Consider the following 21,523-nt stretch of genomic DNA (forward strand, 5'->3'; position numbering starts at 1 on the left):
AAGTATAACCATCTTTATTTTAACCTGTGGAAAAAAGGCTATACAATATGTTCCTACTAAACTAATTTTATCTTTTATATGCTATAGAAAATGTATTTAAACTATATTAAACAGTTTTAACATAAAGTATAACTAGCTAAAAAAAGTATGTTACATTTTTTTTTTTTTTTACACTTTTGGCTATTTAAATAAAATATTGTTCATAATTTTTGGGCTGCGGAATGGATAATAATAGGAATCTATATATGTATTATGAAATTTTTGATGATTATATAATTAGATATTTATTATATTGATAATTTAATTGAATTGTAATTTGTTTTTTATCTGAAAAGGAGAGAAAAAAAATATATGCATATTATTATTATTCCTACGCTTGCATATGTATGTATAAATAAATTATATTTTTTTGAAACACGATACGGAGAAAAAAATAATTACATCCTTATAGTTTATATTATAAATACATATTCGATGTTATAATTTTAATTGGTTAACTATTTATAGATTATTTAATTATTTGTAAATAAGTTAAATTTATGACTTTATCATTTTATGAAATATTATTAATATTCAATTTAAATTAAAAAAATATATAAATTTTGCTCTACTATTTATAGCATATCAATTGTTTGATTTTGTTGTCAATGGGTTTGTTTATGTTACATTTTTTTAATCAACATAATTTTGTTTATTTTTAATTAATTTTTTTTATAATTTTGTTATATCTTCATCCTATGAATGTTTTATATATGCAAAGAGCCGCTTTCTATATAAATGCCAGACAAACAGTTTAAAAAAAAAAGTAAAAACTTATATGCTTCAGGACATAAGCAAACTGATTAAACATATGCATAGAAAGAATAGTAATCGAGCAAAAAGTTGAGATGTATTGAAGAAAAATAAATACATGATGATATAAAAAATAATAATGTTACATAGTTGTTTTGGTTAATTTTGTTAACTTTTTGCTTCTTCAACTTTCTAGCTATTTCATCATAATGAGTAAATTTAAAAAGTTAAATAAATTTAAAAAAAAAACAAAAAATGATAATAAATTTTCAAAGAATATAAAAAATGGAATAAATAAAGAAAAGAAATCCTTCAACAAAAAATTTAAACCAAAAAAATTTGAAAAAAATAATAAAAAGAAATATGATAAGGAAGAAAATGAAATCATTGGAAGTGATGATGATAACGAAATTGAAGAAACGTCAGAGAATAGTTCTGACGAGTCAGGTGTTAATACAAATTCGAATAAAATTCTGAACAGCAAGGTAAATGATGAAAATACCATAAACTTAATAAACAATAAAAGTGATATATTTGAAGGCCTATTTTCTGATTTAAAAAATGTGTTAAGTGAAAGTTTATTAAATACATTGGAAAAGAATAATTTCATAAAAACAACTAGCATTCAAAAGTTGAGTATACCTAAAATAATTAAAGACAATGATGTGTTTTTAAAATCTATGACTGGGTCAGGTAAAACTTTATGTTATGCCTTACCATCTGTTCAGAAAATATTAAATTTAAAAGAAAAAAATAATATAAAAATAACAAGAGAAATGGGAACATTTATATTAGTTTTATCACCTACAAGAGAATTAGCTATACAAATAAATAACTTATTTTGCATTTTAACAAAAGCATATCCATATATAGTCGTTTCATGTATAATAGGAGGTGAAAAAAAAAAATCAGAAAAAACTCGAATACGAAAAGGAATATCAATATTAACATGCACACCAGGAAGATTATTAGACCATTTACAAAACACTAAAGCATTGAAATTAACATATTTAAAAACTGTAATTTTAGATGAAGCAGATAAAATAATATTTCTAGGTACACAAGATAAAATTAAAATGATATATGATCTAGTTAAAAAAATTAAATACGAAGAATTTAAAAAAGTAAAAGATACACCTGAATTGGTAGATATAGATACAGACAAACTTGAATTAGTTTCTGAAACTTTTCAAATGGTATTTATATCTGCTACATTAAATAATGCAATAAAAAGTTTAGCAAATTATTGCCTAACAAATAAAACATTATGGCTCGAAGCTACAAGTGATAAAACAAATAAAATATTATCGGGTAAAGATGTATCGATAAGTTTTGAACCTAATATAAATGATAAAGATGATAATTATGAATTACCTAAACAATTGAAACAACATTTTATTTTAATTGATTTAAAAAATAAATTTTTAGGTTTATTATATTTACTTTTAGAATGTATAAAAGAAAAAAAAAAACCTGTCGTATTTTTTTCAAACTATAAAAGTATCGAATATTTTCAACTCCTTTTAAAAAATTTATATTGGCCAACTGACGTAAAAAAAAAAAATATTGAAGTTAATAAAATTTTGAATAATGAAATAAAACCAATATTAAATAAAGAAGATGAAATATTATTGAAAAAACATTTAGAACAGAGTGTAATGAAACAATACAAAGAAAGTATAGACAATAGTTTAGAAGGAAATAAAAATAAATTACAAACATCAAGCTTATTAAATTATAAAAATATAAATATAGATGATATATATATTGATGACAATAAAAATAATGAATATAAAAATGATAATAATATGTTATATAATATAAATGCAGATACTCATAAAAGAGTGTGTATGTTTGAAAATGTAAATATATATATACTTCATGGTAATTTGCCAAAAGAAGATAGATTAGGAAATTTCGATGACTTTTCGAAAAATAAAAATTCAATTCTTCTATGTACTGATATCGCATCAAGAGGTATAAATTTTAATGACTTAGATGTAGTGATACAATATGATTCACCACAAGTTTTAGAAGAATATATACATAAGGTTGGTCGAACTGCACGATTAAATAATGAGGGAACATCTTATTTATTTCTATTACCAGAAGAAAAAGATTTTATAACACTTTTAAAAAATAAAAATATATTTGTAAAAACTATTTTAGGCAATGAATTCATAAATAAGTTGAAAAAAATATATGTACCTATATCTTTAAAATCAGTTGGAGGAAATATACTTAATTTTTTAGTCAACCATTTTATTTCAATAGTTAAAGCAGACCCTTCACTTTTAGAAAAGGGTGTTAATGCATTTTTAGCATCTATAAATTCTTATCATTCAATTTCAAAAGAATTACGAAATATTTTTAATTCAAAAAATTTACATTTAGGCCATCTTGCTTATGCATATTTGTTGGATAAAACCCCAAAAGAAATATCGAACTTCAGAAAGCATCAAACTTACTTAAGCATAAAGAGAGAATCCACTTTGAACAAGAAGGACAAGAGGTTTATCCAATCAAACAAGTTCAAGAAGGTGAAAAAGTGAAGAAGGTTGGAAAATGAAGAAGTAATATATTTTGGAAAATATTTTGGAAAATATTTTATTTCCCCACCATTTTTTATACATCAACTAGCTTACGCTTTATATGGCGTACAACTCTATTTGGGGTACCCCAAGGAGATTACTCTGAATTTTTTAATATATTTTTTTTTTAATTTTTATTTTTCATTTTGTTTTTCTATTACTTTGTATTTGATAACTAAATATGGATAAACACTTGTAAAAATGTAAAAATAAACTATATATATTATATGGTGTGAAAAAATAACAATTTTTTCTGTTAGCTGTTATCAAAAAAAAATAAAGATTACAAGTATTTCCTATATAGAGAAAACATTGTTCTTTTCATTATACAAAAGAAAATAACTAATTTTTTTTATTACAATTAAATTTAATGGTTTTAAAACCCTCTTTTTGTTTTCATTATATTTGTACCCTTTTTGTGCTTGTATATTTTTTTTTCAGGGTTTTCATTTGCACATATTGATAATTATATTTTTCTCTTAAACTATTAAAAATTAGAATAAAAAAAAAAGTGTATATAAAAATTTATGTATAATATGAACTCATCATAATATTTAGATTGTTATTCATTTTGGAAAAAAAGAATAATTATTAAATAAATTTTTATATATTTTTTTAAATTAATCCTATTTAACAATATTTACACTGATATAAATTTATATGTCCATACTTTTGTATCACCATTTTTTATACAAATTAAAACTAGCTTACCAACACAATGACTGAAAATAATACTACTGAAGGAAATGATACTAGGGAAAAAATTGCCAAGATCAAAGAATATTTAGAAACATTTGACCATCAAAATGAGACTAAAAGTTTGTTTAGATAATTTATGAAATATTAAAATAATTGAACATTCTAGCTATATATCCATATACATCCATTTTATCCATGCATATTTTTTATTTCATATAATTGTTTATTTTGTTTCGATATATGAAGGTATTCACGGTTTTGTTGACCTCCTTAAAACGATAAATATAAAGATGGCTGTTTTCGATTTTGACTTGACCCTAATAGGGAAACACTCGGGTACTTACAATATTACAATGTGTAATAATTATATGAACATGCATGTAAAATTAGCCACTTTATGGTTGACTCCTTTTTTTTTACATGACTGTACAGGCGGATATATCGATAAACTCAATGATATTGAAGATATAGGAACATCTGTTACAAATGCTTTTAAAATATTATCAAAGAGGCTTTATGAAAATAATATTAAAATAACAGTTGCAACGTTTTCAGGTGAAATACACAAACATCTTTCCATTTCTTATTTTGCCTGACCAATTTTTTTATTACCTGCACATTTTTTAATTTTCCTATTTAATGCTTCGAACAGATGATGAGACAATCCGATATAGTAAGAGAAAGTCATCATCTTTGATCGCAGGAGAAGAATTAATTCAGCATTGTATTAAGCATAGCAATTGCGAAACCAAAATAGAACGAGTTTATGCATACTACCCCTAGTAATATGAAACACGAAACAGCCATAAACTAGCGAAATGACTCATAAAGCTAGCGAAAATATAAACTTTTTTTTATGTTCATATTTTTTTAGTTATTACAAGGAACCAAAAAAATATATGGCCCTTGGATTAAAAGAACCAATGTCTAACGACAAATCTTATCATTTAAAAAGGGTATGCTTCTTAACAATATTTTATTAATAATAATAATAATCAGCTGTACTATTTTTTTCATTATTCACAATATGAATTGTACATACATAAATGTGTGGACAGAATATCTAGCTATTCTCTATATTTTTTTTTTTTTTCTCTTTACAGATAAGAAATGAATTTTCTGTTAATATTGACGAAATGATATTTTTTGATGATGATGTTAAAAATTGTATTTCAGCCCAAAAGGAAGGATACATTACTTTTAATGTGATAGGGAAAAAAGGATTTAATTTTAAAGATATAAAATTAATGCAGTAAGGATATATATATTTAATCAAGTACCTATTACTGATTATGTATATTTATATATTTTATATACTTTAGAACGTGTGCTTTCTGAAGTAAAAATAAAAATAAGCTTTCAACCAAACCCACAATTATGTATTCCTAATTATTTTTTATTTTTATCTTTTAGCTGATTAATTTGTTAGTTAATTTGCTATTATTTCATTTACTTACTTTTTTTTATAAATTTTTAATTTTTTTTTTTTAATTTGTATTCCATTGCACATATATAAGGGTGATCTCTTTCATATGAATTGTACTAATAAATGATAAATGAATATCATATGTGTGTATATGTTTGGTTTGCATTTAAATAAAGAGAAAACTTTTTATTATCACAAACGTGTGGAATAAAATGAAAGAATTAAAATAACTACCGACCAATAAATTGTAATAAATTTACATGTCCATATATTTGACATTTTCTTTTATATCAATTTATTTGTATAAAAATACATACACATATGTATGTATTTAATTATCATTTGTTTTTATTATATTCAAATATGTTTTCAATCATGTGTGTAATTATGGAATTTAATGACTAAACTAGCTGATAAGAAAAAAAAAAAATAAATAAAACTCTCAATTTTCCAAATAAAATAAAATGATGGAGAATAACAGGATGATGGAAAAAAAGAAAAAATATATTAATGTGGTTGACAGATTTTTTAAAAAACATTTTTTATCTATATATATTATTCGTCTTATTTTAAATTTACTATTATTAAATATTCTTGTGATTTATTTTGTTATACATTTTTTTTTTAATCAAAGTACACAAAATCGTATGAACAGTTCAGAAAATTTTAACAAATTATATTTTTTTAAAACAGTGCAAAAGAATGAAGAAACATATGAAAATGTTATCTATGCAATAAGTATTATATATGTTATATTATCTTTGGTCTTTTTCATTCTAGAATTTTATATAAAATGGAGAAAACACAATGAACTAAAGTATATGATGGGGATAAGGGACAACCAAGTCCCAGGAACTAAACAAAATGAAATAAGTAACAAAAATAGTACACACATTTTGCCTGACCAAAATAGCCATTATGAACACACATTAGAAAACTCAAAGACAATAAATACTAGACAACTGAAAGATTTAAACAAAAATAAAAATGCACACACAAATATTTATATAACAACAAGCTATATATTTGTATATATTTTGTTAATGTTGTTAGGAATAAGACAATATAATATAACCGAATATGTTTTGTATTTTTATTTTATGCTAGCTATATGTGAGTTTATCACACCCCTAACGATATCTATGAAGTTAATAAACTTTGTAACAAAATATTATAAAACCCATTTTTTAAAAAGAGAAAAAATGAATAATAATAATTCAAATATGATGATTAAAAAAAGGGACATATATTTTTTTTTTTGTTATTTTGCCATTTTACGGTTTTTAAAAAAAACAAAAATTTACGATAAAATTATGGTTAAGAAGAACAAGCCAATTCATGAGCCAGACTTAAAAACTGAAAATAATAAAATAGAGATCAAAAATAAAAATCTCTTTTCAAAATATTTCGCTATATTAAAACAAAATATAAAGAAAAAAAACAACTATATATTTTATAATTATTTTGGTATTTTCTCTTTTTTAAAAAATTGTATAATACACACCCTGCACATTTTAAAAAGGTGGATATATAGCCATATAAAGACAAAAGATAAAAATAAAAATATGAATGAAACAGGGCCCCTTCTTAGAAACATTGAAACTGTTAATACTGATATGGGAAAAAGAGAAATAAATTATAATTCCAATTTAAAAGAAAACATAAATATTTCTAATATTGTTGTAAATAATTTTAATACGCCAAATGAAAATACAAAATCTGAAAAAGAAAATAGTATATGTAACAAAAATAAAATAGCTAAAAAAAGTTTAGCAATTGAAAAATCTGTTATTAAAAAGGATGACTTAAAACTTAAAGGATTAGACAGTTCAGATAAAATAACTAGCCATTTGTCTATGAAAAAAAATGAGCTTAATAAAATAATAAAAAACACAAATAAATATAAAGATTACTATATAAAATATAACAAATATAATAAAGCAATTAATGATATGGAAGAAGACCAATTCGAATTTGAGGATGACGAATATTTTGTGAATACAAATTTGAGTATGATCGAAAAAAGACAATTTAAAGTAATTGAAAATAATTCAAATGATATGAATAAATATGGAGAAAAAAAAAATATTAATCCTAATAAACTAGAACTTAAACATATTTATGACCAAAATAAAGATAACTCTTTATATTTTTCAAATACTTCATCCACAGAAGTTAATGAAAAAGAAACAACCGAAGCTGATCATAATGAAGAAAGCATTTCATATAAAGATAAATGCATAAGTAAAGAAGAAAATGCTAACAAAAGTTATTTTTCGAAAACTGAATATGCTCATACCACAAGTTTAAATATAAACAAAAGAAACACAATTCGTACACACGGATTAACATACAAAATAAAAAAAAATGATATGGGCAACAAAAATATATCTTTTGAAAAAAATATAAAAATAATTTTATCCAATTTTAAAAGAAGAATGGAAGTGTGCATATTTTTAAACGTTATTTATAAAATTGCATTACTCCTAAACATTTTAATAATTTTTTTTGTAATGAGTATTATGTTGCATATTAATTTGTATATTCTTACTACTAATGTAAAACCGTTTTTTTTTTATAAAATTATTTCTATTTTAATTCAGTGTTGTTATTTTGTTTTTTTCCATTTACATGTATATGAATATAATAATATGATAAAGTGAGTTTAATGCAAATAAAAAGTAAGACAAAAATATCGCAAGTAACAATATGCCTTTGGCAATTTTATATAAGCGAAAATATTGTCTTACTTTTTTTATTATGCCTACAACATTCTAGGCATATAAATATTTGTATAGCCATATGTTTTTATTTGTTTTTTTTAATTTGCTTATTTTTTTTTTACTAGCCAATAAGCTACATTTTATGCATTTATTTGTATGACTTTATTATTATTTTAATTTTTTCGTATTAACTGTTCATAAAATTTTGAATTTTTTTTTTATTTTTTGATCACGTGTAAGTGGATGATCATAATATATATGAACATATAAGGCAAATAATATTGCAATAATTCAAAATTGTAGAATTGCGGGAATGTATATATTTTTCCCTTGTGTTTTCTTTTTCTTTTAATACATTTTAAAAAGCATAGTTAAAGAAAATAAATATATGTTAAACTAATTGAAAAAATGAAGTTCGAAATATCGTTTCTCGTTTTCTATGTACATTTTTTAAAGTTCATAATAATGAATAAAATAAAAAAATGCATGAACACAATAGGTGAAATTAATTTAACGATTAGCTTTAGCAACTCTTTCAATTTCGTCTTTCTTTTTAATGGCATAAGAACTTGAAGATTCATTGGCACAGTGTATTATTTCTTCAGCTAAACATTCTGAAATAGATTTGATATTTCTAAATGCTGCATTTCTTGCACCAGTACAAATTAAATAAATAGCTTGGTTAACTCTTCTTAATGGTGAAACATCAACTGCTTGTCTTCTGACAACACCAGCTGATCCAATTCTTGTTGAATCTTCTCTTGGTCCACCTTTTTGTACAGCATTTACAAAAACTTGTATTGGGTTTTCTCCAGTCATTAAATGGATAATTTCAAAAGCATAAGCAACAATTCTTATAGCTTTTAATTTTTTACCATTATTTCTTCCGTGCATCATCATTGAGTTTACTAATCTTTCAACAATTGGACATAATGCCTTTCTAAACCTTTTCTTTTGATAACGTCCTGCTGTATGTGGTGTATAAACACAGGCCTTTTGGGATACAGCAATACAATCCACCTATATTATCAATTATAAAATGTATATAATAATATGTATGTTCATATATATATGTATTTTTTCCCTCAAGCATTTATTATGCTATAACAAATGAAGGGACTTAAAATGGGGTGGGCAGCATATTACAAAGGTAATATCATTTTTTTTTTTATTCTTACCAAAGATAGATCAGCTATGTTAACGTCCTCATAGGACCATTTTTTAAAAAGTTTTATATCAGATGTTGCTTCCATTCTTTTAAATTAGTTAGCTATTAAAAAAAAAAAAAAATTGAAATAATATATGAACAGTACATAAAAAAATGTAAGCTTATAAAATGTAAATTAATAAATATATATATAAAGCATAAGCAATCCATATATATTTTTCCAGTACATGAGTGAAAAAACAAACAAGCATAAACACCCCTTATGGCTAAGGATAATAAAAAAAATTAATAATCATAAAATAATAATAAAAAAAATGTAATATTTTCCTATAACTATTTTACTTTATAAATATATTTACTACAATATTATATATAACTTTGAAACATATTTACAATGTATTATATAATAATATTATACACTTATTAAAATAACTATATTATATATGAAATTTAAAAAATGTATGGTATATTTCTAAATCTATTATTTTTATGATTTCTTACCTTTTATTATAAATTCAAGAGTTTATCAATTATTCATAATTTAAGTATTTTATTTTATTAAATAAAAAATATATGTAAAATATTTTTTTACAAATAATTATTTACAGTCAGGTGGAATGCTTATATAAAACTTAATTTTGTTGTATTTTTATTTCCTTTCAAAAAACGTTATAAACATGGATTATATATGTATATATTATTTTTATTATACGATATGCATAATATTATTATTTATATATATTTTAACCATGTATTGCAATAAATGTATATTTTTTTGCTTTTTTTAACCGTGGATAATTTTTCGTTAATAATAAAGAGTCATATGCAATACTCACTGCAAGGATACGAGAAAATTAAAAACCCCCTATATACTGCCTTATATAATATAGGGAAAAATATATTTACAAGCTATATAATAATAATATATTTCATATTATATATATAATATCTTGCTTTATATATTACCAAGTAACATCAAAATGTTGCCATATAATAAATATACCAAAATAAAAAATATATCCATTTTTTTATTTATGTTTTTATTCTAGAAAAAGCATAAATTAACAAATTCGGAAAATTAAGGTTTTAACTTTTTTTTATATACATTTTTTCTTGCAATTATTTCCAATCCCTCTTTTTATAAAAATATTATATAGAAAATAATTGAAAATTTTTAAAACATATTAATCTTCAATTTAATTGGAAAACAATGTGCAAACAAATTATATACTAATATTTTGTTCCTATTATTATGGAAAAATATATATTTAAGTTTTATTTAAAAAAATACAAAAATATTATAGGAATATTTTTTTTTATTATAGATCTATATACATAAAAAAGCTGTAAAGAAAAGCAACACTTAGTTGGCTTGTAATATTTTGAGAATAGTATTGGTTTTTTTTTTTTTTAATATTTAGACTTGACATATGAATTGTCATTTTGTTTTTAATTTGATATATTTTATTGGTAAATATAAGATATTAACAATATTCTCAAGCATGTATTGGCACAATGATGGAAAATTTAATTGAAATCGTTAAAAAAACATTAGTATGGGTTTAGCAATAATTTTTGTATTTCTTACAACAAAAATGGGAAAATAAAATAACAAAAATATTATGAAGTTTATATTTTGCCTTAATTAAAAAGGTGGCATTCGCACTTTTTAGTTGCCTCCTCAATATAAAGCAGTACAAATCTCATTTTGTTGTTACTGCATTTATTTATAACATTTAATTTGCATAGTTGTTGCATGTAAAAAATAACTTATAATTTTATTTTAAATATTCAAACCTATTATAATGTTTTATTAAATGAAAGTTATAAATAAGGAATAAAAATAGGGACCTCTTTTTAAAGTTTGGACATATTTTTTGCACACATATATATCTATGTACATATTTTTAATGGTCATAACTTCAAAGTTTGTGTAATATGGGCATATATTCTTAAGCAGTATACTAATCTGCGAATAAAGCGCACTTTATTTAATTCAAATTTTCTTAATAGGTATTTCTTTCAGTGTGATAAAATTAAGATTAGGATATAAGACAATCTATGAATTAATTTTTGTAATTTTCCCTTTATTTTGAAGGATTTTTTGTTTTTTGTCTTAAAAATATAATAGTTGGTTATATAAAAAAAATATTAACGTTTTAATAACTATTTGTCTATATCATAAATTTTTATTAATTTTTTTATGACTAAATCATAATTATTTCGATTTTTCGATTATTTTTAGCTACATGTGCAAAAAAAAAAGTTAGTAGAAAGTTAGAAAAAAACATACACATGTATATACACCTGATCAAGTCGTAACTTTGGCTAGATTTTTTCCAAAAGTAGCTAATTTCCCATTTTGAGGGCTATATAGCGAATATCTCACTGTAGACTAGCTTTTTTCCCTTTTTATTTATAATTTTTATTATAATTTAAATTTGTATTATTATATATTTTTTGTTATAATTATAATTTTATTATATATATATTTTTATTTTTTATATTTATATTTTATATTTATTTTTTATATTTATATTTTATGTTTATATTTTATGTTTATATTTTTATATTTCTTTATTTTGATCATTTTTCAAACTTGAATGTTTTAATATTTCCAATTTAATTTTGTGTGCACACTTTTTACTATTTTTTTGTTTTCTCAAATATTGTAGAAATACGTTATTTAAAATTACCGAACACGGCATTGTCCAGACAACATACTATACAACATACATACACACATACACAAAATTGTTAACGTCTCTAATCTTAATAAGACAGATATAAAAATGAATAAACTATTATTGATATCTCTTTTTCTATACGGTGTTGCAGCTATAAGACCATTTAAGGGTAACTATGAGGAAGCTGCAAAAACTATAAGTGAGGACTTAGAAAGGAAAAGTAAAAAAAATGGTACTATGAATGATAAACCATTTAACTTAAGAGAAAATATAAATTATGAAAGAAAAAATAACTATGAATTATACACCGATATTGATGGTGAATTAAAACAACAAAAATTCGGTGTAAATGAGCCAAGACAGATTTTAAAAAAAAATATGGATGACTTTAGATATTTAATAAATGATTTAGAGATCTTATTTGGTGTTTACAAATTTAATCCAAGAGATAAAGAAAAGGTATTAAGAGAAACTTTAAAGCCTGAATCATTATGTTTTACTATAATGGGATTAATATCAAATCATTTAGATGAACTCAAAGTAAACAATGCGCCAATTTATGGATTATATATTAAGGGTGAAAGAAATAGTAATTATGAAGTAGATAGTACTTTAGGAATATATGCAATTTTATCTAATGTTACAATTTCCGTTGGAAATTTTACATTTCCTGAAATGAAAAATGCACCTTACCAATTACCATATTTAGTTGGACATTATGATAGTCGAACTGGATTTAAAAATAAAGACATCGCATACCTTTGTCCACTTCCAACATTTTTAATAGATGTTATAAGAACCACAAATTTTGGTTTAAGAGTATCTTATAATGGTACAGACATCGATGTAAAGGAATTATTTCCAATTACTTTATCTTATGCTTTAGAAAACAAAAGCTTGTTACCTATTTATAAAGAAGATAGTAATCACAAAGATGAAAAAACAAAATTGTTAAATATATTATCAAAGGAAGCTGAAGATATACCATTTAGAACAGTTAAAGATAAAAGTATAAGTGGTAAAGGAGTTAAAAATCCAGAAGAACGATTATTAGTATCAAAATCATTTTTTAATTCAAGAGAACAGATTAAAAAATTTGTATCTAGCTCAGGAAAATCTCCTATGGATGAAAATTCAATAGCATTATATTTCTTAGCATTAAGTCAAAATGCTTTATCAAAACAAAAAGGTTTTGCAATGACTAGAATAACAAATATTAATGTAACTAATATTCAAAAAACGAACACTGGATATTTATCACAATATAGTATAAAATTAGGACTTGAAAATAATAGTAGTATTACTATAAATGGAGTTGTAAATGGAAAAAATATATTTGTACCAAGCATTCTTGAAAAGAATAATACCACAGTTACTTCAGGATCTCCCAGTATATCATTTGAAAATATTCCATACTCCTATGGAATTTATGTAAATGAAGGAGGAGCTGGTTTAGTTTATTTATTTGCAGATTTAGTATTTAATTTTAATAAAGCATTTCCATATAATGTAAACAATTTATCGATGTATGTATCGAGCAAGTAAGAGTTTTACACAAGACGACGTCAATGCCAATATCAAGATTGGTAAAACAATTTTTCTATTCAAGTATAGTTTTCATTGTTTTTAACACAGTGTATGTGTGTGATATGTATATATAGCAACGTTTTATTTACGTTTACTTTGATTTTATTTATGCTATTATATTTTTTTTTCCTTTAATATACATGCATTACAATTTCAACTATTATATGATGTGGAATGCTGTATGATTATTTTGTGTATATCGTATATGATGATTTTTTTTTTTTTTTTGGAATATATATTATATGCTTAAAAGACTTAAACTTATTAAGATTTATAAATGAACGAGATGAAAGATAGGTTTGACTAGTTACAATGTTTGATCTTACTTATTGTGTAAAAGGAAAGGGTTTGTGTTTGGCTCTATTCTCTTTATATATTCATGTGCATGTGCATGGCATGTGAATAGATGGGGGGTATGTATATGTAAGGAAGAAAAAGAATAGAACATATTATTTTATTTCATTGTTTACTGCAAATGATGTTGAGAAGGATGTGAAAATAGAGAGGTATATAGATTATGTATAGATAAAATTATGGTTTGAAATTCAATGATTTATTTGTAAAAGAGTTTGTTGATAAATTTCGTTTTGATAGAAAGATGTAAAGAGTTGTGGGGTATATACAAAGTATGTATATGTACATTTTCTATGAGCAATGGATTAGGAAGGATAAGAAGTTTGATAATAAAATTATTGATGGTTGGATTTAGGTAAATAATGATATGGGTGTATATATAATTGGTATGAATTTTATTTATTAATTTTTTCAGGATATAATTTGTTACTTTTTAATATGTAAAAATAGTTGGAATAAATAATAAAATAATAAATTCATGAGTATGGGAATAAGTAATAATAAAGTAATAATATTATTATGTATGTTTATATGTATGTGAATGTTTAAAAAAAAAAATGAATAAATAAAATTTATACATATATTATGTATAAAAATAAAAAGGGGTAATAAAAAATGAGGCTGACATAATATAGGTACATACTATTATATGTACATATAAGTTATAGATCAAAATAAATTAAAAAATATATATTTTTATTTATAATTTTTTTAAAAAGAAAATAACTTTCCGCTAATTAATATTTTACAAGTAGAAATATGATAATATTTTTAACAAATGAATTAAAATATAAACAAGTTAATTTATGTTTTGCAAACATAAAAATAGATTAGTAAAAGTATAATTAAAGTAAATATATGAGAGAAGGTATCAAAACAGTTATACCATATATACATTTAATTTCCATTAAAAGGATAATATAAAATAATAACATTCAATTTATTTTTTCTATTTTTATAATTTTTTTTTAATTTCAAAATAGTGTGTACAAATGCAAAAAAATATATCAGGGGCAAATAATCAAAATGATTTATTGAAAGATAATAAGCATGGCATCAAACCAAATGAAATAAGTGACGATACTATCTACATATTTGATGAGCCTGATGATGAACTTGAGGAGTTTGAAGAAATGGGTAAGCTCCTTTTAATACATTCACAATTAAATTATCACTATACATATGTTATTATAAAGTGTAATACATATGATTGAGTTTGCTAAAGATATGCTAACTCAAAACGAAAGAAGAGTGTGTATATATGCCAGTTGGATTTGCCATATAATATTTCCTTAATCATTGATGGGGATGAATAATGTTCTTTTTGTTTCTTTATGACAGGCAGTATAGCTCTTAATGTTGACACTGATCTGGAAAAATGGGAAGAAGACTGGGGAGCAGCAGGTTGGTTTGGCAATTTATACAAGGAAGAATGGGCAGTCATACTCTGCTAGTATATATATTTACATATTTACATATTTACATATTACATATTACATATTTTGCATTTTTTGACGTTTTTACTTTCAGGGTGGGATGACGACGATGAAGATGACGATAAGTTCATCATGAAGGTCGAAGCAGAATTGCAAAAATTTAAAGCTAGCTTGGATGAAGAAAAGGAAAGAAAAAAATAAAAAATGTATAAACAAATGTTTGTAAACAATAGAAAGTTGAGCAGTCTGTTTATTAAATGATTATACAAATAGCTAGTAACAACAGGCAGGTTCTCCTTTTATAACTCACCAATATGAACTTACTAATAAGTTCATCATTTTTTTTTTCCTGTTTTGATTGATAAGTATTGGCAATTGAAATATTCTTTTTCGTATTTTATATCCGTGTTATTGGAAATATAGAGAAAATATTTTTATTTTTATTTTTTTTACAATTTAAAAATGGGGTTGCACATATTATGTTGTATATATTTGTGCACCGAATAAAATAGATGGCATAATTCCCTTATAAAATATAAATACCTAGATTGTATGCTTATAAATATTTATTTATTTTTTTTAATGAAAAATGGATTTATTATTCTTTATACATTTTTCAAACTTTTAACAACTCATATATACATACGTATATAAAAAAATATATTTATTTTTTTTTAAAGCGGAATAGTTTTTATTTAGCTATTTAAAAACAACAAAAAAAAAAGAGGGGAGAAAAAAAAAAAACAAACCATATTATACGAATATTACACTTATTCAATAAAATTGGAATCGCAAATTAAATTAATTATTTATATGTAGATAAATGCAAATATGTTGTACTTTATTATATGTGTAAAAGTTGAAATAAATATTTTACTCTTTTGTCTTGATATGTTTTGTTTTTTCATTAGTCATGAAGGATCTTCCGCTGAGGGAATATCATCGGGTTTAGTTGTGAAATATAAACACATAGCCAGCTGTTAAAAAAAAGTGAATTATAAAAATTGTGTAAAAATAGGTTAGCAAGATAATACAGACAAAGCGGATGGAATAAAATGGGCATATTTTTTTACTTTTCCTTTTTTAATTTTGTCTTAAACTTACAATATCCACAAGCAAAAGACGGCTATAGAAACCAGCGTAATGATTAGTCTGTTCAACGTGAAAAGGTGAAAAAATAATGAGAAAAAAAATAAGAAAAAAAAATAAGAAAAAAAAATAAGAAAAATAAAACAATGAAATAGAGAGATCGTTGGTAAGGCCATAACATTTTAAGCTTACTTGAACATGTCCTTCAATGCTATCTTTCCATTTCTTGCGAAAAAAATGCAAAATAAAATACAAGACACAAACCAAATGATAAGGAAAGTGTATGTTCCTGTTACAATGTTGCTATCCATCCTGTAAAGAAGGTGAAAAAAAAAAAAATAAAAAATAAAATATTTAAAAATTGTAACTCTTTAAGTGTAGCTGTGTATGGAAAAGGCATTCATGTTTCCCCCCTACCCCCTTAATTTTTAATTTCATTGATATGTTTCCTTTTCTTTAATACAATTTTAAAGGAAAGAATTTATTTATTTTCAATTATCCAAATTAATAATTGGGAAATTTTTTTCTTTTTAAAAAATATTAAAGAAAATGTGTGTGCATAGGAAGAAGGGGTATATATGTAATGAAGGATATGGGATTATTCTTCACGTGTTGTTATTTATTTTAATTTGGGAAAGGGGTGATACATTATTTATATGGCAGTAATAATATAAGGGGAAATTATATTCATTATATTTTTCTGCTTATTATTACTGGGACATGCATATCTGTTAGTTTGTTTTACTTATTTTGTTTCACTTACTTTGTTTCACTTACTTTATTTATGTTCTACTATTTGCATGAAGGGGAAGAGAGTGTATAATAAAACTGTAAATATAAATATGAACTGATTTTAAAAACAAAAGCAAATATATATTTATATATACCACGCATATATTAATATAAATAAAAAAGGGAAAATTTTATTCGTAAAAATAAGATCCCAATTTTTTTACTTTTTTGTTTTGTTTTTATAAATATTTTTTTTATAAATTTGCTTTTTTATTTATATATATAACAATACATATATTAAAAAAACAAAAAAAAATCAGCTTAAAATGTTAAAAAAAATTGCAAATAAACATCTTAGTGTGAATATTACATTTTTTTAAAGGAGAAAATGAAAAAATCAAAAAAAAAAAAATAATATTATATATAATATACATATAATAATATTATGCATACGTAAAAAATTTTAAGGGTGGGAAATGAAATTAATTTCGTCGTCCCTTAAAGATTCATTTCCCTAATAGGCTGGCATAAGAACTTGGATATGTACATTATAATGTTTATCAGTATTTATCAATATTTATATGTTTGTAATATTTACAAAAGTAATAGCTATTATATAAATTATATTTATGAATGGGGAAAGTGAAAAAAAAAAAAAAAATAAATATAAACCGTAATGATGTTTGTAAAAAAGAATTAAAATGAAGGAAAAAGGAAAATATGAAGACCATGGCATAAAAAAACATAATAAAACAATAAAAGATTATAATACTAAAAAAAATAAAAATAAAGAGAAAAAAAAATATGATAAAGAAAAATATTATAATTATGATAAGGATTATTATAATGATCATACTAAGAATGATAGACATGGAAATAGAAATAAGGATGATAAATATCGACGTTATAATAATGAAAGTGTCTACCATAGTTCATCAAGAAAAACTGGTGATATAAAAAATGATAGTGATAGTTCCGATCGCTATTTAAAAAATAAAAAAAAACATTCCAGAAGATCAAATTCTTCTTCGACCGAAAATGATTATAAAAATGATAAAGATAATAAGAGTAAATTGAAAAAATTAGGATATTCATATAATTCATTTGATTATTTTAATGAGAGTATTGAAAAAAATAAACTATCTCATAAATATATTGTTGAAGAAAAACTAAAATATGAAAAGGATGTATTTGAAAAGGCTTATGGGTTATCTTTACAGAGTGATGCACATTTTGATAGTTTTTTATTTGACATAAAAAGTGATGAAAAAAGTAAAAATAAAAATACTGGACAAGCATCAATGCAATATGAATGCTATAGTTGCAAAGCAAAAAATTATTACTCAAATGTTCAATGCTATAAATGTAAAAAGTTACGAAAAAATTAATTGTACTTTTGCATATTCAAAATTTTACCTTATTATCTTGTTTTTACTCCATTTTTTTACTTTTTTTTTTTTTATCATTTTTTTGAGTGTTTGTTTACCCTAGTTTTCATTTGGGGAATATCCTATATTAAATCATAAAGTAGGCAACAATTTGGTTACCTAATTGTTCTTACTTTTCTTTTGTTTTTAAATATTTTTAATTTTTTTTTGTATAAATCGTTAGGCTGTATATGCCTAGTGTCATTCCTTTTAATTGCGTAAATCCATTCATTAGTCAAAACTCTACCAATGTAGAAAAATATAGATTTTTAGTATATTTGTTTAATCCTATTTTATTTGTATTTAAAACTTTTTTTGTGTGCAACTAGCCATTTGGTTGTTCATAATAATTAGGAAAAATATGACTTGTTCATAATAATTAGGAAAAACATGATTTGTTCATAATAATTAGGAAAAATATGACTTGTTCATAATAATTAGGAAAAACATGATTTGTTCATAATGATTAGGAAAAACATGATTTGTTCATAATAATTAGGAAAAATATGATTTTGTCATATTTTTTGAGAATATAATCCAAGCTTTCATAGAAAGTAATTTAATATTGTATTCTGTGTTATAGATAAAGATTTAAAAATAGGTTGTCTTAAAATAATGGCATTAAAAAGGGCAAAGAAAATGGAATATATTGTTAGGCATTAAAATAGGCTTATACATAATAATGTTAATTTTTGAGCATGACGATTGTTAAGGATTTGAAAATTTTGGAATGGTAGAATTTTATATGACAAATTAATAAGTTTTCTTGCTTGATATACATATATTTTTAATATTATGTATGAACAAAATGTTTTCAAAAAATGGCGGGGCAATAAAGAATAGGTTATGCGCATGCTAAGTAAAGGCATGGATATATAGATAGAACAATGGAAAGTGTTTTATTTATTTGTTTATTTATTTGTTTGTTTGTTTATGCATTTTCTTAATTTAGTTCCTATTTTCATATCGTCATTTTAGCAATTTTTGAAGTACATTTTGGCTAGCTTGATTTAGGTGAAAATTTTAAAGAGCGGAGAAAAATGCTTTGGTAACAAATCCATGGATTATTAATTAAAATATTTTTTGACAAGAAATGTAGAAAAGAAATTTGTGATTAAAAAAGAGAAAAAAAAATAAAAGAAAATTGTATAGAACATTTTTATATGCATATATATTGGAAAACAATTTGAGAAATTTCCAGAACTAAATATAAAGAGGAAGAATAATAAAATTAAGTAATTTTTTACATGCACGGGCATGTTAAATAAAAAGTTATATAAAAAAAGATACATAATTAGTGACAATGAAGCTGCTATATAAAAAAGCAGAACATGATAGTATGACAATATCCCTTTTAACAGAAGAAAATGATGACTTATGGCATTTGTACAATTTGATAAGTATTAACGATCTATGTGAAGCATATACATCAAGGAAGGTTCATAAAGAGTTAGGAAATAATTCATATGCTACTGAAATACGTAAGATGGTGTTAGTTTTAAATATAACTAAGATTGATTTTGATTCTATAAATAATAATTTAAGAATATCAGGAAAAAATGTAAAAAATAATGAATATGTTAAAATTGGTCAATACCACACATTTGATATAGGTATTAATGAAAAAATAAAAATAATAAAAAAAAATTGGGATAATATATTTAAAGATAAGTTAGAAGAATGTACAAACATTCAACATATTTCAGAAGTTGGTATTTTATTGATTGATTGTGGGCATGCAAATATGTACTTAATGACTGACCATTTATATAAGACAGTTTTTAGTATAAATAAAGTGATACATAAAAAAAAAAGTGAAAACAGTATAAATTCAATGTATAAAAAATCGTTAGATAATTTTTTTAAAGATGTATTATCGAATTTAATGAAAAATTTGAATTACGAGAAAATAAAATGTATTGTTTTAGGTGGTCCTGGTTTTTTTAAAACTGATTTTTTTGATTATATATATAAAAAATCGGATATGAAAAATAATAAAGAAATATTAAGTATAAAGAATAAATTTATAATTGTAAAAACAAGTAACATATATAAAAATTCCTTGAATGAAATAATCAATGATGATAATATGAAGAAAGTTATTTTAAATATGAAAGTCGTATCACATGTAGATATACTTAATAAATTTTATAAATTTTTTGAAAATGATGAAGAAAAAATATGTTATGGAGATTCAGAAATTGAATATGCAGCTTCATTAAATGCTATTGAATCGTTGTTAATTACTGATGGGAAGATAAGAAATTGTAGTGTTGATAGTAGAAAAAAATATGTTAAAATTATTGAAAGTGTAAAAAAAAATGGAAAGGTTTTTATTTTTTCTGATAATCATACATCAGGTGAACAATTAAATTCTCTAACTGGTATTGCTGCTATTTTAAAATTCCCAGTTACTTTTGAAAATGAGAAAAAATATTACGACGATGATTCTGTCTAAGATAATTGGACGTGCTAATGAATTATTATTTTACTTTTTATTTGAAAAAATGAAACATCACATAGTTAGGTTATTTGCGATACATTTTGAAACCCTTATATTTATCAATTTTTAGACATATTTTTATTTTTTAAATTTAACTTTTTTTTCGTTTTTTTTTTTTTTTTTTTAAGGTGTACAAATTATACACATATTATTATGATGCATTATATTATTGTTTTATTCTATTTTTTTTAAAAAAGTTATACTCTATATATGCACACTAAAGCATATTACCGATAACTATCAATATATTCTTTATTTTTTCGGTTAGTCTATGTATGCATAGCATGCATATAGACATATTAATCTTTT

The 21,523-nt window shown here is 22.8% G+C and overlaps 9 protein-coding genes across 9 annotated transcripts; 7 read left to right on the plus strand and 2 right to left on the minus strand.

Moving 5' to 3' along the window:
- Window positions 1-1,001: 1,001 nt before the first annotated feature.
- Window positions 1,002-3,344, plus strand: PVVCY_0601910 (ATP-dependent RNA helicase DBP7, putative; the record flags this gene model as incomplete). The annotated part of the gene is made up of 1 exon (XM_008627331.1): window positions 1,002-3,344. The coding sequence occupies one exon, from the start codon at window positions 1,002-1,004 to the stop codon at window positions 3,342-3,344; it is 2,343 nt and encodes a 780-aa protein (XP_008625553.1).
- Window positions 3,345-4,101: 757 nt separating this feature from the next.
- On the plus strand, window positions 4,102-5,338 carry PVVCY_0601920 (conserved Plasmodium protein, unknown function; the record flags this gene model as incomplete). The annotated part of the gene is made up of 6 exons (XM_008627332.1): window positions 4,102-4,201; window positions 4,329-4,418; window positions 4,515-4,637; window positions 4,735-4,864; window positions 4,957-5,038; window positions 5,186-5,338. 6 exons carry the CDS (start codon window positions 4,102-4,104, stop codon window positions 5,336-5,338), a joined length of 678 nt encoding a protein of 225 aa, XP_008625554.1.
- Window positions 5,339-6,155: 817 nt separating this feature from the next.
- Window positions 6,156-8,171, plus strand: PVVCY_0601930 (conserved Plasmodium protein, unknown function; the record flags this gene model as incomplete). Its single annotated transcript, XM_037634135.1, has 1 exon — window positions 6,156-8,171. The coding sequence occupies one exon, from the start codon at window positions 6,156-6,158 to the stop codon at window positions 8,169-8,171; it is 2,016 nt and encodes a 671-aa protein (XP_037490280.1).
- Window positions 8,172-8,741: 570 nt separating this feature from the next.
- Window positions 8,742-9,484, minus strand: PVVCY_0601940 (40S ribosomal protein S5, putative; the record flags this gene model as incomplete). The annotated part of the gene is made up of 2 exons (XM_008627334.1): window positions 8,742-9,251; window positions 9,410-9,484. 2 exons carry the CDS (start codon window positions 9,482-9,484, stop codon window positions 8,742-8,744), a joined length of 585 nt encoding a protein of 194 aa, XP_008625556.1.
- Window positions 9,485-12,191: 2,707 nt separating this feature from the next.
- PVVCY_0601950 (secreted ookinete protein, putative) lies at window positions 12,192-13,631 on the plus strand (the record flags this gene model as incomplete). Its single annotated transcript, XM_008627335.1, has 1 exon — window positions 12,192-13,631. The coding sequence occupies one exon, from the start codon at window positions 12,192-12,194 to the stop codon at window positions 13,629-13,631; it is 1,440 nt and encodes a 479-aa protein (XP_008625557.1).
- A 1,388-nt stretch (window positions 13,632-15,019) lies between these two features.
- PVVCY_0601960 (conserved Plasmodium protein, unknown function) lies at window positions 15,020-15,664 on the plus strand (the record flags this gene model as incomplete). Its single annotated transcript, XM_008627336.2, has 3 exons — window positions 15,020-15,164; window positions 15,369-15,431; window positions 15,558-15,664. 3 exons carry the CDS (start codon window positions 15,020-15,022, stop codon window positions 15,662-15,664), a joined length of 315 nt encoding a protein of 104 aa, XP_008625558.1.
- A 706-nt stretch (window positions 15,665-16,370) lies between these two features.
- Window positions 16,371-16,863, minus strand: PVVCY_0601970 (V-type ATPase V0 subunit e, putative; the record flags this gene model as incomplete). Its single annotated transcript, XM_037634136.1, has 3 exons — window positions 16,371-16,440; window positions 16,568-16,615; window positions 16,745-16,863. 3 exons carry the CDS (start codon window positions 16,861-16,863, stop codon window positions 16,371-16,373), a joined length of 237 nt encoding a protein of 78 aa, XP_037490281.1.
- Window positions 16,864-17,985: 1,122 nt separating this feature from the next.
- Window positions 17,986-18,672, plus strand: PVVCY_0601980 (conserved Plasmodium protein, unknown function; the record flags this gene model as incomplete). The annotated part of the gene is made up of 1 exon (XM_008627337.2): window positions 17,986-18,672. The coding sequence occupies one exon, from the start codon at window positions 17,986-17,988 to the stop codon at window positions 18,670-18,672; it is 687 nt and encodes a 228-aa protein (XP_008625559.2).
- Window positions 18,673-20,014: 1,342 nt separating this feature from the next.
- PVVCY_0601990 (PelOta protein homologue, putative) lies at window positions 20,015-21,169 on the plus strand (the record flags this gene model as incomplete). Its single annotated transcript, XM_008627338.2, has 1 exon — window positions 20,015-21,169. The coding sequence occupies one exon, from the start codon at window positions 20,015-20,017 to the stop codon at window positions 21,167-21,169; it is 1,155 nt and encodes a 384-aa protein (XP_008625560.2).
- Between the last annotated feature and the right edge of the window lie 354 nt (window positions 21,170-21,523).

The sequence above is a fragment of the Plasmodium vinckei genome, assembly GCF_900681995.1.
Source record: "Plasmodium vinckei vinckei genome assembly, chromosome: PVVCY_06".
In the NCBI taxonomy this organism is placed as follows: Eukaryota; Apicomplexa; class Aconoidasida; order Haemosporida; family Plasmodiidae; genus Plasmodium; species Plasmodium vinckei.